Raw genomic sequence first — 15,438 nt, forward strand, 5'->3', positions numbered from 1 at the left:
GGATAAAGAGGAATCGATGGATGTACTGTAGTTAGATTTCCAGAAGACATTTGATAAAGAGCCACATCAAAGATTATTGCGGAAAATAAAAGCTCATGGTATAGGGGGGTAACATATTGGCATGGATAGAAGATTGGCTGGCTAACAGGAAGCAGAGAATAGGCATAAATGGGTCTTTCTCAGATTGGCAAGATATAATGAGTGGTGTGCCACAGGGATCGGTGCTGGGACCTCAACTGTTTACAATTTGTGTAAATCACTTGGATGAAGGGATTGAAGGGATGGTTGCCAAATTTGCTGACGACACAAAGATAGTCAGGAAAGTAAGTTGTGATGAGGACGTAAGGAGGCTACAAAATGATATAAATAGGGTAAGTGAGTGGACAAAGATCTGGCAAATGGAGTATAATGTGGGAAAATGTGAAATTGTCCATTTTGGCAGGAAGAATAAAAGATGCATAATATCTAAATAATCTAAATTATCTAGATTGCAGAGCTCTGAGGTGCAGAGAGATCTGGGGGTCCTAGTGCATGAATCACAAAAGGTTGGTTTACAAGTACAGCAAGTAATTAGGAAAGCTAATAGAATGTTATCATTTGTTGTGAGGGGAATTGAATACAAAAGTAGGGAGGTTATGTTTCAGTTGTACAGGGCATTAGTGAGACCATATTTGGAGTATTGTGTATAGTATTTGTCACCTTATTTAAGGAAGGATGTAAATGCGTTGGAAGCAGTTCAGAGGAGGTTTACCAGACTAATACCTGGAATGGGTGGATTGTCTTATGAAGAAAGGTTGGATAGACTAGACTTGTATCTGCTGGAGTTTAGAAGAGTAAGAGGTGAGTTGATTGAACCATATAAGATCCTGAGGGGTCTTGACAGGGTGGATGTGGAGAGGATGTTTCCTCTTGTGGAAGAATCTGGACCTGGGGTCACAGTTTAAAAATAAGGGGTCGCCCATCTAAAACAGAGATGAGGTAAAATTTTTTCACTCAGAGGGTCATGAGTCTTTGGAACTATTCCTGAAAAGGTGGTGGAAGCAGAGTCTTTTGAGTATTTTTAAAGCAGAGGTGGATCGATTCTTGGTAAGCAAGGGGGTGATGGGTTATCAGGGGTAGGTAGGATGCAAATTTCAGGTTACTATCAGATCAGCCATTACCTTATTAAATGGCAGAGCAGGCTCAAGGGGCTGAATGGCTTACTCCTTGTTCATATGTATGTCATCTCCATAGAAATTGCCTGCTTCCACTACCATAACATCATTCACGTAAGCTCCCATTTCAGTTCATCTGATATTGAAGCCCTCGACCATACCTTTATCAACTTCAGACTGAACTTTCCACTGTTTTCTTGGCTGACTTCCAATCTTCCTCACTCTGTAGTATCAGCTCATACAAAGATATGCTGCCCATACATTAGTTTGCAGCAAGTCTTAGCAATTCATCACACTTGTTGTTTGACTACCAGTCCGCTAAACACCTACAATTTGTTGAAAACTTGATGCCCTATCTGTGCAACATCCCAAGCCCCAGAATCTTCACACCTCTGATTCTGGTCTTGTGTGCATTCCTTCCTCAATCCCTTTGCCCCACTAGTGGCAACCATAAATTCATTATGCCTGGCCCTGCACTCTGGAATTCCCTTGTTAAACCCTTCTGCTTGTCTACCTCCTTTTCCTCCTTCAAGACCCTCAAAACCTCTCTCTCAGATGTTTTTGCAATATCAAAACAGGCCATTTGGCCATCCCACCCCTCTTCATCTCATTCCATGAAAATATCCTTCTATTCCTTTATGCCTTACTTACCTAGGTTCACCTTGAATGCATCTTTTTTATTTGGATGGTGCTATATAAATATTATTGTGTGATGGTCACAGCGAAACAAGCACTGGAAGCTGACCAGTACTCTGCGCTGGTCATCTCTGCATTCTTAGTTTGTTAAACTCCTGCAGCACCCCGACATGCACTTGAAGATCCCTAAACCTCAACTGTTGCTAGCCTGGGCTTGAATAAGCGGACATGTCCCTATGGGAAGAGAGTGCTCACCATATTGAGTAAACAGAAATTTATATGTGCAGATTTCTCAGATTTGATGTGGCAGCTTTAAACATAATGATAGGTTTCCACGTGTCATACACCAGCTGATAAAAAAAAGCCCTCTCAGACCATACTCTCCTCCGCCTCCACCATGATATGAATACCAAACATTGCCATGTACTTTTCTACACCAATACCACCTCTATGTTGTTAATTCCTTTTACTGCTGCAGTCATACTTTAGAGTCCTTTAGAGGAGAGAGACTGCAGAATGTTGTGGTACAAAGGGACCTGGGTGTCCTTTTACATGAATCACAAAAAGTTAGCATACAAAAGTTAGGTACAGCGAGTAATTAGAAAGTCAAATAGAATGTTGGCTTTTATTGCAAGGGGTTGGAGAATAAAAGTAGGAAAGTCTTGCTACAACTACAGGGCATTGGTGAGACCACACCTGGGGCTGGATTTTATGGCCCACTGCCAGGCTTGTTTTCAGCGGGGTAGGAGGGGCACATAAAATATATCAGGTGAATAGCCACTGCCTTCCTGCCCACCCTTGACCCAGCCCCATGTTATAGCTGTGGGGTGGCCTTTGACTTTTCTTACGGGGGTGTGGGGAATGTGAACAGTCCAACAACCCCCTCCCCCCAACCCACAAGTAAAATTCAGCCTCTGGTGTTCTGCATTCAGTTTTGGTCTCCTTATTTAAGGAGGGATATTCTTTCATTGGAGTCAGTTCAGAGAAGGCTGAGACTAGGTTGATCCCTGGGATGAAGAAGTTGTCTTTTAAGAAAAGGTTTATCAGGTTAGACCTATACTCATTGGAGTTGAGAAAAACGATGGATGATCTTATTGAAACGTATAAGATCCTGAAGGGGCTTGACAGGGTAGATATTGAGAAAATTATTCCCCTCGTGGGGGAATCTAGAACCAGGGGGCACAGTTTCAAAACAAGGGGCCTCCCATTTAAGATGGAGTTGAGGATGGTCAATCTTTGGCATTCTCTACCCCAGAGAGTAGCAGAGGCTGGGTCATTGAATATATTCAAGGCTGTGTTAGACAGATTTTTGATCTATGGGAGTCAAGGGTTATGGGGTTATGAGGCAGGAAAGTGGAGTTAAAGCCACAATCAAATCAGCTGTGATCTTATTGAATGGCAGATAGGCTCAAGGGGCCAAATAACCTATTCCTGCTCCTTCTTACAGCAAACTATTAGCTAAGAGAAAATATTCCCTTGATGGTGTTTATGTTCAGTCAACAATTTAAGGGAGGAGATAATTCAATATATCAAAAGCTAATTCTTCACAATAAGCTTGTAATGGTTTTCAATAAGAAAATACCCAATTTTTCAGCACCAAATCAAACCTGCACATTAAGCACCTGATAATTAGTCTGTTATCCTGCACATTTCAGAAGCACAAAACCTAATAATTAAATGTGTATGAATGTTTTTATCCTGTTCACAGCTGAAGTCACATTTTACCCAGAAAAAAACTATGGCTATTATACATTGACAAAGAACATACTGTTTCATTATATATTCACGATTGAATCAAGAACTGTTACAATCTAGTTATTTCCATTTAAATAGTCTGAATCTCTCCATTACCACATCCTTCATAAAACCCCTGTTCCATAACTGATATGCTGAGGAAGAGGTCCGTGCTAAGAAATGTATTTACTTCCTGCAGGTCAGGCCCGTTTGGATGGTGCTTTCTGCAACTATACCTATGAGGATAAGATGAATTACTTGCGTTGTGCCTATGAGGCAGGGGTTCGCAACATTGAAATGGAGTCCTCTGTATTTGCAGCCATGTGCAACCGAAGTGGACTGCCAGGTAAGCACATGCATGTGCACAACTTCTCATAAGAGTACTGAACTAATTGAGTCGGCTTTGACCCTAATGTGGATTTTGAGTAACATTCTAAACTGAAAGTATGCAGTTTATGCAACAGGTTTGTTGCTATTTTAATGATCCAGAACAATGTGCTTGTTATTAATATCTGGAACTTGCTCATAACGTCTTTAATTTATTAGCAGATCTCCCTTTCATGTCAAATGCATTAACCATAATTTAAACTAATTGAAATTGATTTTTCTCTTGGCTCATTAAAATGAGGGATATTTGTGGTGGAGTACTTCTTATTTTAGGAACTCAGTGTTAGTATCCAGCACTCCTAGATCATAAGTAGTACAGTTCAGTATTGTTCAACAGAAATCGCTGACTAGTCTTGGGTGTGGCTATGGCAACACCATTTAGCTACATGCACTGACACAAGAATTAAAGCACTCGCAACAATCAAGGAACACTCTCAGACGGTACTTTCTGCCTTATGATTTTACCAACAAACGCACAAAAGGATTAAAATACAAGTGCAAAAGAAGTACGCAGGGACACTTGAAAGCCCTGTGGGAGATTAAAGACATGAATGAGAAATGCCAAGGTAAGAATGTTTTAGGTTTTAAGCACAAGTTCTTATTTCACTCACTGCTGTCGTCAAGTCAAGGTAATTGAGTGTTGTATGCCATATGGCTTTCTGATATTTAATTCTGTCACCAGGTAGCTGGAGGCCCCCATCTCCTACGGCCGAGCATGCCAAGGCTCCATTCCAGTTGTTGACCGGTGTTGCTTCCTCTGCCTCCGTCAATTGCGAGTTGGCTGGCAGGTCCAGTTCTCTGCCTCTTCCTCATGCTCTATGTTCTGTATTTCTGCAAGGAGAGGAAGAACAGATCTATGAGTGAAGGAAATAACACATGTTAAACAGCTGGCTGGAGAGCAGTTGTTAAGGGTGACTATAAGGGAGTGGAATGACAGTGTATAAAGAGTCAGAGGTGAAAGGACAGATGGAGATGCGATGAAGTACAGAGATAGAAAAGGATGGGTGCACCAGCAAGATAAGTTGTGAGGAGTGGTGTTAGCATGATGCATACCTCAGAATGTAATTGAATGTGCTATGTCACCTTTTTCACTCTGCTTAGGTCATTAAACCACGTTCAGTTTTGAATCCAGGAATGTGGCACCACATCCCTGCTGCTGACCACCTCTGCTACCTACAGCCATGCTTTGATTTCCCTGACAGGCTTCTTCCTCCTGACAGTAGGAAACAGCATCTCCCTGCTGGCCCTTACAGTCCCCAACATCACATCCAGGGAGGTGTAGCCTTTCAGCGTGCATACTCCATTCTATCACTCGTGTTATGCTCCCAACTCTAGAATGCACCAGATTTCATGTTTGTAATGTCTTTTTAAATACTGGGGTTGAAATCAACCGATGTGGGTTGTCGTCATGCCACTCAACTTAATTTGTTGAGAAACCTGGAAATAATATGTTAATAACAGGGCTGGGTTAAAAATCCACTTCTGTGCATTTGGCTATAATTTTACTCCTTATTTCCAGTCAATTAATCCTTGAACACAGGTCAAATTAGCAATACTAGAATAATAGTCAAAATAATCTCACTATTCAGCCTAACTTTTGTTGACTATTCTTACCAATAACATTTATATGACGGCAACACTTCTCCATCCCAAGGAAAATGGGATGTAGAAAGCTCCAAGACTCTTGCTTTTCAGCTGTTAGGGCAAAATTTTGCCCTTGGCGTGTGGGCTTGGCAGGGGCGGTCGGAAAGCTGACCGCTGCCCGGGATCAGGTCCAGAACCAGAAGGCAATTAGACGCGGCAGGCCAGTTAAGGCCAGCCAAGCCTGAAACGCGAGCGGCAGCGCTGAGCACTGCGTGTGCGGGCGGGGGGAAGAAGGCAAACAGGGCAAGTGTAAACTTTGCGCAAGTGCGCGCTACATATTCTGCCTCAGGGAGATTAAGATATATGAAAAAATTTAATTAAAAAAGTAAAAATGTAATGAAGCATGTCCCCTCATGTAACTCTATCACATAAGCAGGGACATGTTATTAATGAAAAAATAAAGTTTTTTTATTTGCTTTTGGAAACTCCATCCCGCATGTAGATGAGGTTTCCAAAAAAGTACAAAGGCTGCTTGGCCTTTTCGCCTGCTCGCCAACCTTAAGGTTAGATGGACAGTGAAAAATTTATTTTAATTAACTTGTTAATGGCCTTAATAGGCCTTTTAATTGGTGGTGGGCGCGCTGCCAACTCTGGCGCGCGCCTGCTGACCAAAATATCATGCGAGTGCGCGATAACGTCGGGATGCAGACCCAATATCATTGGGTGTCATTTTACGCTCGGTTGACTCAGGCGCGCACCTGCCCACTCACTGAGCTAAAAATTTTACCCTTAGAGTACTAAAACTATAAAAATAAATCACTCCTCCATTCACTAAATCAGTCAGTGCTTGAGACAAAATATCAAACTTACCATAAATGTGTTTTCACCTATATCTATTCTGTTATAAATTCGCTACCATTTATAATTTCACATGCTGTTCTGTAGATGCTTCTTTCCTCCAATAATAAACTAACCATTGAGTTTATACCAACACTTGGGGTGGAATTTTAAACTGACGGTCCCTAGCCAAACAATAGGATCATTAGCAGGTCAGGAACCTAATTGTTGCTGGAGCAGGCTTTATCATGGCTCTTTAACTGAGCTACAGCATTAATATTCCACTTCTGGGTTCCCAACTAATTAGGGAGGGTATGATGATGAGTTGAATCTGTCAAGGAAGGTTTTCTAATTAAAGGGACCCCAGCATGGATTACAGTGGTTCATCTAGGTATGGATTTTTGAGGCTGCAGCAACCACAGGAATGGAGAGGAGATCTGAGAAGGCTGCACCCCACCCCCAACCCCTCATTCCCAACTGGAGGTCCTGCTATGGGATCTGAGGGACTACATTGAGGTGACATTTGCCAAGGACAGGAGAAAGAAGACAGCCTCTCCAACCAAGCAAGTGCAGATGAAAATGGCTGAGGAGGTTAGCAGGACTGTGATTGCTCCAACCTGGAAACAATGCACCAACAGGATCCAGGATCTCAGGAGGGCAGGAAAGGTGAGTGAATACCACTTTTAGGTGCCAAGCCCCATTCTCTGACTTTCCCAGCATTTTCCTGCACAGCACCCTTCAGGAAAAACTCACCTTGTAGCTCCACTCATTCCATGCTCTCCAGGTAGCTCACATTCCTATCTGAACAGACAACACTCATATTGCCATTGCCTTATTGCTCTCTTGCACCTATGCCTCACAGTGACCCTATACAAATACTGTCCTTTCCTACTGTTCGCACAAGCCATTACTAACACTTATAACGTTCTGCTTTCTCTCCTTCCAAGAGAGCGCAGAACCTTGGGGAGTAGCAGAGAACCACTGCTGGGGGGGTGTCCCTCCTGTGACAGGCACCTTGTTGGCCACTGGCAGTGTCTGCCCATCTGCTCAACAGGGAAGGAAGTCTTGTTTGAGAAGTTGCAGTTGTCAGCAATGACCTGCCATGCCAACCTGAACCTCTTGGGGCTCTGCTGCTCTCACATGTTGAGAGAGTTGATCTTTGCCTCTTGAATCTATAGTGGGGGCATTGCCTCCTAGGGGCTGGATCTCTGTGTCCTTCCCTCTGCCCTGTGAAGTGGCATTTTGCTGAGGAGAAGGCAGTTGATGCTAGTGCTGGTGGGTCTCCTACCGGTACAGTTGGTTTTGGTGTTGCTGCTGCTCTTACTCTTCGTCGGAGGTGCAAGGTGGAGATGCGTTAACTGCTCCTGTGCCATGGTGAAGGCTAGCAGCAAGGAGGCACGGCTGAAGTTGACTGAGGCATAAGACAGGTAAAATGACTTAGAAGTTGGCAATCACCTGTCAACCAGTGAAGGCACTCCCTGAGAAGGAATGCTCTGAACAGCAGTCTCTCATCTGGCCATGGCTGCAGCTCTTCAGTTTCACTGATCAAAGGCTTCCCAGTCTGTTAGTTTCACTGAAGAAGCATTCCCCACCGTGCACTTGCCTGGTTGACCCTGGTGAGTTGCTGATAGCTTGGGAGACCGGTTTGTTGACATAATTCCAAAATCTTTGGTTAAAAGAGAACTTAATCACCAATTTGAATATTTAAATGCAGCTACACAGGCGCTCCCCACTCATCTTCAAACGTTCTGGGTGAAATGCGGATGATATTGGGATTCTGAGACAAGGTCACTTTTAGGAGACTCAAATCTCCTCATGCACCCAAACTCACCTTTCCCCTGGATTTTGTTGCATTTTCCATCTGGCTGTTTTGGGATGACTGCTGCTTTTAATTCCCTAGTTTCTCGCAATTGACCAATCCTACCAATTAGTCAAAATTTCAGCCAATGCCTGCCACATCACAGTATCCAGTTTTTGGCTAGTGGTCACAAGTCATTAGAATTTTACACGGAGGCGGTGGCCCCATCCACGGGCCAGAAGGTCAGGGGCAAAACAAGGGATTTCACAATTCAATTTTACCTGAATCAGGTAATTAATTGTCTGCAGTTGTGGCTTCCACCCCTCTAAGGCAGGATGTCCTGTGTCCAAGAGCTGCTGGCCATTCAGGGGGCCGGCAGCTCTTCAGTCTCAGCAGAGTCACCAGAAGCAGTGCTCACTGTTGGGAGCGAAGCACAACGCGGACCAGCGATGATAGAGCAGGCCCAGAGTGGGGTCAGAGATCACTGGGCCAATCAGGCCGGCCCCAGCAAGGGGTGCGGGTGGGTGTTGGAGATCGTTGACTAGGGCAGGAGGGAGTCTTCCAGCAGGGACGGCCCTTGCCACCAGGAGGGGGATGGTGGACCCTCCGTGTGCCACAGAGTGCTGGATCAGGAGAGACCCCCTCTCCCACCCTGAGCCCACAAGGATGCCACCAGGTTTTATCAGCAGTGAAAGTGACCATTCATTGAAGGGCCTCAACTGACCTAACAGCAAGCAAGCCACCCTCCACCTATACTGCTGAGGGTAAAATACCAGCAGAAGTGTGAAGGCGATGGGCACTGCACCCCCAGCCATTCCACCTGATTTTACACCCTGCGTTTCTGAGTCTGCTTCTGAGGGGGTGGGGAAGAGTGTAAAATTCCAGTCATAGAATGTATTTCTGAGTATTATGAACAGTAAAATGCATTTCAGATCAATGTTGTGAACATCTAAAAACAGTTTTATTCCTTTGAAGACTCCATAGAGAATAAAATTCAGTCCCTAGTCCGTGTCTAATAACTCAGAAGGTAAGTACATCGTGTAATGGTACGGAATCGTGCAGATGAGGAAGCTCCAGGTTTTATCCCTCGTAGGTGCTGATTAAATGAAACATTGGAGCATTTTGTTTCTTTTCCTCATTCTTTTCCTCCAAGTGCCTTCAAATACAGGATCAAACCAACTCCTTGTTCTACTCTCCTTTCTGATGGAAAATTGTGGGCTTATCTTTTTCAAAAGGCTGCTGAAGAGTTTTGGTTCTAAGCAAGCCAAGTTAATGGGCCCGAGATTCGAGGAGTCCTGGAGACTCCATGGAACTTAAAAATGGCGGACAGGACCGGGGTGAAGTCTAATATATGTTTAGAACTTTATTTTATTTCATCTAAGCATGGCTGCTGAGGCCTGCCCTTGGTGGATACTGGGTGAGTTGACATGGAGGGTGTAAGGGCAAAGGATTGTGGGTGGGGGTTGTTGTGAGTTGACATGGGTTGGCACTAAGTTGGCATCAGGCCATGAGGATGGGTGGGACATGGGTTGACATCGGGGTTATAAGGAGCCTTTGAGGGGTGTGTAGGTGGCATGGGTTGGAATGAGTCGGTATGGATGGGAAGTGGGGTGTGAAAGGTGAGAGCTAGAGGGCCTAATTTTTAAAAAAAGCAACTGGGACAGAGTCCCAGAGAACTGAGATGAACCTTTCAGCCAGCTCACCTCAGCACTCGGCAGCTCCTGTGGCCTCCTCCAATCTGAAATTTCTTGGTGTGGCACACCCTCCTCTGCAGAAGTGCCCAAATGGCATGATTTTCACTCTGCAGGGTCGGAGGGTGGGGTAGGGGTTGGGGCGGGATGGAGCTGGGCCCCTGTCCCCGCAGAGTGAAAAATCATGCCTTCTTGAGGAGGATGCACTGGACCAGGAAATTTCACAACACGAGCTACCCGCCTCGAGCTGAAGTTCGGCCCAATTCTGAACTAATCAGAAATTTACAAATTTACATTGTCTTCTCCCATATGGCAAAATGTTTCTCAGTTTGATCATTCATTGATTGATAGATTCAACTGGAGAACAGCCAAAGACAGCAGTCAGGATAATGGGTCTTTCCGGCAGTGCATGTGGGACTCTGAAGTTATTGCATTTACATAGACCAGATATCTCAAAGCACTTTACAGCCAATTAAGTACTTTTGAAATGCAGTCACTGTTGCAGTGATAGGAAACAGGGCAGCCAATTTGTGCACAGTGAACTCCCACAAACAACAAAGTGATAATGACCAGTTAATCTACTCTTGTGATGTTGATTAAGGGATGAAAATCGCCCAGGATACCAAGAATATCTCCTCTGTTCTTCAAAAATAGTACCAGGGGATTCTTTATATCCATCTGAACAGGCAGATGGGGACTCAGTTTAATGGCTCATCAGAAAGACAGCACCTCCTACAGTGCAGTACTCCCTTGGGGTGTCAGTCTTGATTTTTGTGCTCAAGCCCAGGAGTGGAACTTGAACCCACACCTTGTGACTCAGAGGTAAGCGTGCTACCAACTGAACCATGGCTGATGCTTCCTTCTCTCCACTGACATGATGAATAATTTAGTATAACCTTGCAAGGACTCCAACACATACAGAACTGAATCTGAACTATCCTCTGCTCCAATTATTTGTTTTAAACTGTAGTATTTCATGCCAGCTCCTTGAATCTTGATTCTATCCATTTCTATCCTCAGTCATTCTTTCCCTTTCTTTGTTTCATCATAGGAAACCAAGTTTCACTTCTTCTGATACAAAAACAAAATACTGCAGATGCTGGAATTCCAAAATAAGTTTACTGAAGGTTGGGGAGCATCAGTGGAGAGAAAATGGGGGGAATTTTATGGAGTCCACAAGAGCAGGAAACGGGGCATGCAGGGGTGACTTAATTAGGCGGATATGAAATTTTGATTTCCTGGTGACGGGTTAACATGCAGAGATAAGTCAGCGATGTGTTTGTGGCGTGTTGAAAATTGCACCTGCCTGTGGTGGGTTGGTACTTGTAATATATTTGCATGCCATGAATACTCATTAACCTGAAACAGTTTTCAATAAAGTTCTACCCTTGGGATAAAGTCAGTGGTACACGAGAATCTTGTGCCACCCGGTTCATTTGAAGGTAATGTGCACTAGTCAGCTTAGTGCATTTGTAAGTAAGGTAAGCAGTTCTCCATGTTGAATTCTATGCACAAGGCGATGGATGTTGAGAGTTTGGTGTTTGGCTGCAGGAAGGTCTGGTGGAGGAAAGGGAGGGTAGACAGAAAGTGGTGTTCGGGTGAAAGGGGGTGTATTGAAAAGAGGGGGGCCCTGCATCCTGGGTGTGGTGAGGATGGGTGTGTCAAGCAAGGAAAGAAAAATGGATGAAGGACCTAAAGGGTGGGGTAGTGCTATCAATGGTGGAGTCCTGAGGGTCGAATTGAGGGTCCTGGGTGATGGAGAGAATAGTCACAGTCAAAGGGGGAAGTTGTACTCGGTATGGGGGGGGTAGATCCAGGGTTGGGTATTGGAAGGGCTCATGGGGTGGGTCATGGGAGCGAACAAAAGCATGGAGGAGAATAATGGGAGGATTCGGGGTCAGAGTGGGCATTGGGATGTCACGTTTGTAGGCATGGAGGAGAGAGATGTTATGTGTAAGGAAATGGTAATAGAGCCTAGGGTAACGGGGGAGGTTCAAGGGTAATGGAGAGGAAAGTTATGTTGGGTGGGTCAGAGGTGATGAGGGCAAATGTGAGGGTGACGGGGAGGTTAGAAGATACAGGATCGGGTTTTGAATGTAACACGCACCAATATCTTTGACTCGCTGGGAGGAGGGTCGTTTCCTTTGGGTAGAGTCAACATTGCCCACAATTAAAGGGACTCCCTGATGAGAACCATGGACGAGCATGCTTTCACATGCATGTCTGTGCTCTTCACACAGTGTACCAACCACCATAACCATGGGTCTCATTCACCCAATTTTCCTGCAACCTCGGGAGCAGGAGGAGAGGATGTGAAGGAGGAGAGTTCTTGCAGTCCAACATTAGAGGCTGCAGGGCCAATAACAGGCAGCACTAGAGAGCGAGGCTGCTTCAGATGCAGCTATCCAGGGAAGGCATCGGCAAATACAGGCACTGGCGCATCAACACATCCAGAGGACAAGAACAAACTACTTCCAGATGTCAGGAAATGGTCACCGAGATTTGTCAGACGTGCTGCCATATGGATTTGTTGAGAATCCCATGAGTAGCCCTCAAGGTTACAGCAGCACTCAATTTCCATGCCAGCAGTGGCTTCCAGGGCACGATGGGTAACATGTGGCATCTGATAGCCTGCCACATTTAGGCACATAAAGTAGAATGGGGGCGCGGTGCTTTGTCTCTCCCATGCATTCACTAGTGAGTGCTGATACCAAGGACATCTTAGGGATACAGGTACATCCATGTAACAGCCAACCTAGCCCCATTATTCAAGTGCTTTGAATATAACTGTACCTGTCTTATTTATAACCGCTGAGAATTAAGTGGGCCAATATCCTCTAGAGTGCATAGATGGGGTTGCAGCTGTGCCTGAATTTAAAGCCATGATCCACAGAATGATCATCACAGAAGTAACAGCTCACATGAATATTCAATAAAGAACACACAAAAACGAAACACATCTCATTCAGGAAGAATGTCTCTATCCCTCTCTCCTCTTGAGCCCTCACATTATCAGAAACAGGGGAGAGGCCCCAAAAATCCAAAAGTCTCAATAACTATGAATGATTACAGAAAGCAATTAATATTGTGCCTATTTTAACAAGTGAGACAGACTTGGAAGAATCACCCATTCCATTTTAGTGCTCATATTTTTTCAATTTTCTTTTCCTATCACTACATCTAGGTGCTACCCTGACATCAGCAGCTGAGGCAGAGGCAGTTTAAGTGTTATGCCTGTTGCCTTGGATGGATCGTGGTGGGCAACCGCTGAAGGCATGGGACGTTGAGGGCTCCAGCCTACTGGGGTTCTCCTGCACTAGTCCAGGGGTGTCCCCCTCGGCCTTGCCACCTGGGGCTGTTGGGGTCAATGGTGGAAGGCATTAGGAAATGCTGTTAACCCTGAGGTGTCTTGAGATGAAGGCCCCAGGACAGCTGGTATGTACTCCTCCACTGAGTCTGCAAATGCACCTCCCTGTCTCCCTGAGGGGAAGGGGCTCCTGGAGGGAGATCCAGGTGGCTCATATCCCTCTCACCTAGCCACTATTGCACTGAGCCCATGGCTAAAGCTATGGAGTACAGGGCAGAGCACATTATTGAATGCTCAACCTGGCTCACCATGGCGGTCTCCAACCTCTCAATGGATGAAGCCATGCGCTCAGTTGCCTGGGACATAGCAGTGCTCAGTGCATGGATTCCTCCATACCCCACGCAAGTCTGCACGTAGTTGCTGGCATCTCCGCTATATTTTCCAAGTCTTTGCTGCATGTCGAGTAGGCTTTTTGTTACTGTGACCAGAGGTTCATCTTCAGCATGAGGCTCAGCAGGGGCCTGATCCCCAGCAGCTCCCCCCATCATCTGGGACCCATCCTCCCTCAGCTGCTGGGACATGCCCGTGCATGCTCACCAGATTGTGCTCCTAAACGTACATGCGAACCCTCCACAGACTGTGTGGGTGTAACTATACTGGCGGAGGTGGATGATGAGGCAGATGACCATGCACTGGCTGCTTGGCCCCCAGAGGTAGCGCCTTCTGACTTCTACTTTGGCTGCAGCCTGGTCCTTAGATGGGCCGAAGGGCCTTTTTCTGTGCTTTAGACCTCTATGACTATGAGAGAATGCGGAAGTGGTGCTCAGTTCTGGTCACAATATTGGGAATGACCTACTGTTGACAAAATCCTGGCCATTAACTCTGATTCCATCTCTACAGATGCTGCCAAACCTGCTGGATATTTCCAGAATTTTCTGTTTTTATTTCACTCTTCTGTCTCCTCTCCCTTCTATTTTTTCTAAAACTTTCCACTCTAAAAGGACCTCCCGCGGTGCCCACCGGGCGCGGAAGCCGAGTTGGGGTGCTTTATCAACCCTCTTAATCACATTTTGGTTTGATGTTGTATGTTTCCTTTAAATTTTGCCTTTGGTTTTGCAGTGACCCTAACTTAGGGGCTGCGTTTTATTTTATCCCTCATTTTGTTAATTTGGTTGGCTTTAAAAGAGCTAAAAGGACCTTGTGTGCTTAAGTTAATTTTCAAAACCACTGCTGCTTAGCTTTGATCCTTCAAATCACCTGATTTCAATCACATGCCCAAAGTGAACACATTTGCACTTCATTAAATTGATCTGCTTTCTATGTTGTGGTGATGATCTTGTATGGTGCAGCACAGTGCTGTGCAATGCATTTACTCTATGACCTCATTTGAGGTTTTTTGAGGTGCAATTCAACACCTACGAGCCATTCTTGTAGCTTAAAAACAATTAAGAGCTAGTTCAGGCTGTGGATCTGGGGTTTTGGCTTAATTCACATTGAATTCTGTTGCTATGCATCAGCCATTTAGTAGTGGATTTGTGGCACAAGGAGCTCTGTGGCATCAGTGTCAATGAAAGAATAATTTACTAGCTGCCTAACTTGACTTTCTCTCTACAGGTGCAGTAGTATGCGTAACCCTGCTGGACCGACTGCAAGGTGATCAGATTGGCAGTTCCCATGAAGTGCTTGAAGAATTTCAGCAGAGACCACAGAAGTTAGTTGGCTGTTACATAAAGAAAAGATTCTGCAAGAAATAGGCAAGTCTGTCTATTCATCACATTGAAAAGGACAAGTTGTTTTAACTTTTTCAATTTTTCAGAACTTGAATTATTTTAAATATTTGGAATGGGCATTTCCTTATGTTTACGCATTATCTCTGTATGTTTTGAAAGCCATAAAGGAAGTTCAGGAGTATGGAAGTTGTAATGATATCTCCAGTGGTGTTTGCTAAAATAAATAGTTATATTTGACCTGGCTAAATGTTGAAGAATAAAGGGATTTAAACCACTTCTTTAGTGTGATCACTTTGTATAAAACAATACATTAATTACGTAGAGAAATCATGGGCGGAATTGTCCCAGATTTGCACTAAGTGTGGTAGTTTTACCTGCCAGCCGTGATAGCAGGTTTTCACGCCGTATTGTCCCAAACCCACCATATTTATGCATTCCCGGGAACCTCGCCGTTTCGATGGCTGGCGGGCTCTCCGTCACTTGCCACACCATCACCTCACCACTTCATACATTGGGCGCCATATTTAAAGTCCAGTGCTTCCAGCCCGCGACTACTGCAGGGAAGAGGTCCACAAAAGGC

The 15,438-nt window shown here is 44.9% G+C and overlaps 1 protein-coding gene across 4 annotated transcripts in view; it reads left to right on the forward strand.

The window, feature by feature from the left end:
- The window catches only part of LOC144679076 (uridine phosphorylase 1-like), a 125,789-nt gene extending 110,656 nt beyond the window's left edge, over positions 1 to 15,133 (forward strand). For all 4 annotated transcript variants that reach the window (XM_078539350.1, XM_078539352.1, XM_078539353.1 and 1 more), the window contains 2 exons: positions 3,724 to 3,870; positions 14,743 to 15,133. In XM_078539350.1, coding sequence (XP_078395476.1) covers positions 3,724 to 3,870; positions 14,743 to 14,882 — 287 coding nt within the window. In that variant the 3' untranslated portion in view covers positions 14,883 to 15,133. The remainder of the gene's footprint in view (positions 1 to 3,723; positions 3,871 to 14,742) is intronic.
- Positions 15,134 to 15,438: the final 305 nt, after the last annotated feature.

This window comes from Cetorhinus maximus, chromosome 3, assembly GCF_964194155.1.
Source record: "Cetorhinus maximus chromosome 3, sCetMax3.hap1.1, whole genome shotgun sequence".
NCBI classification, from domain to species: Eukaryota; Metazoa; Chordata; class Chondrichthyes; order Lamniformes; family Cetorhinidae; genus Cetorhinus; species Cetorhinus maximus.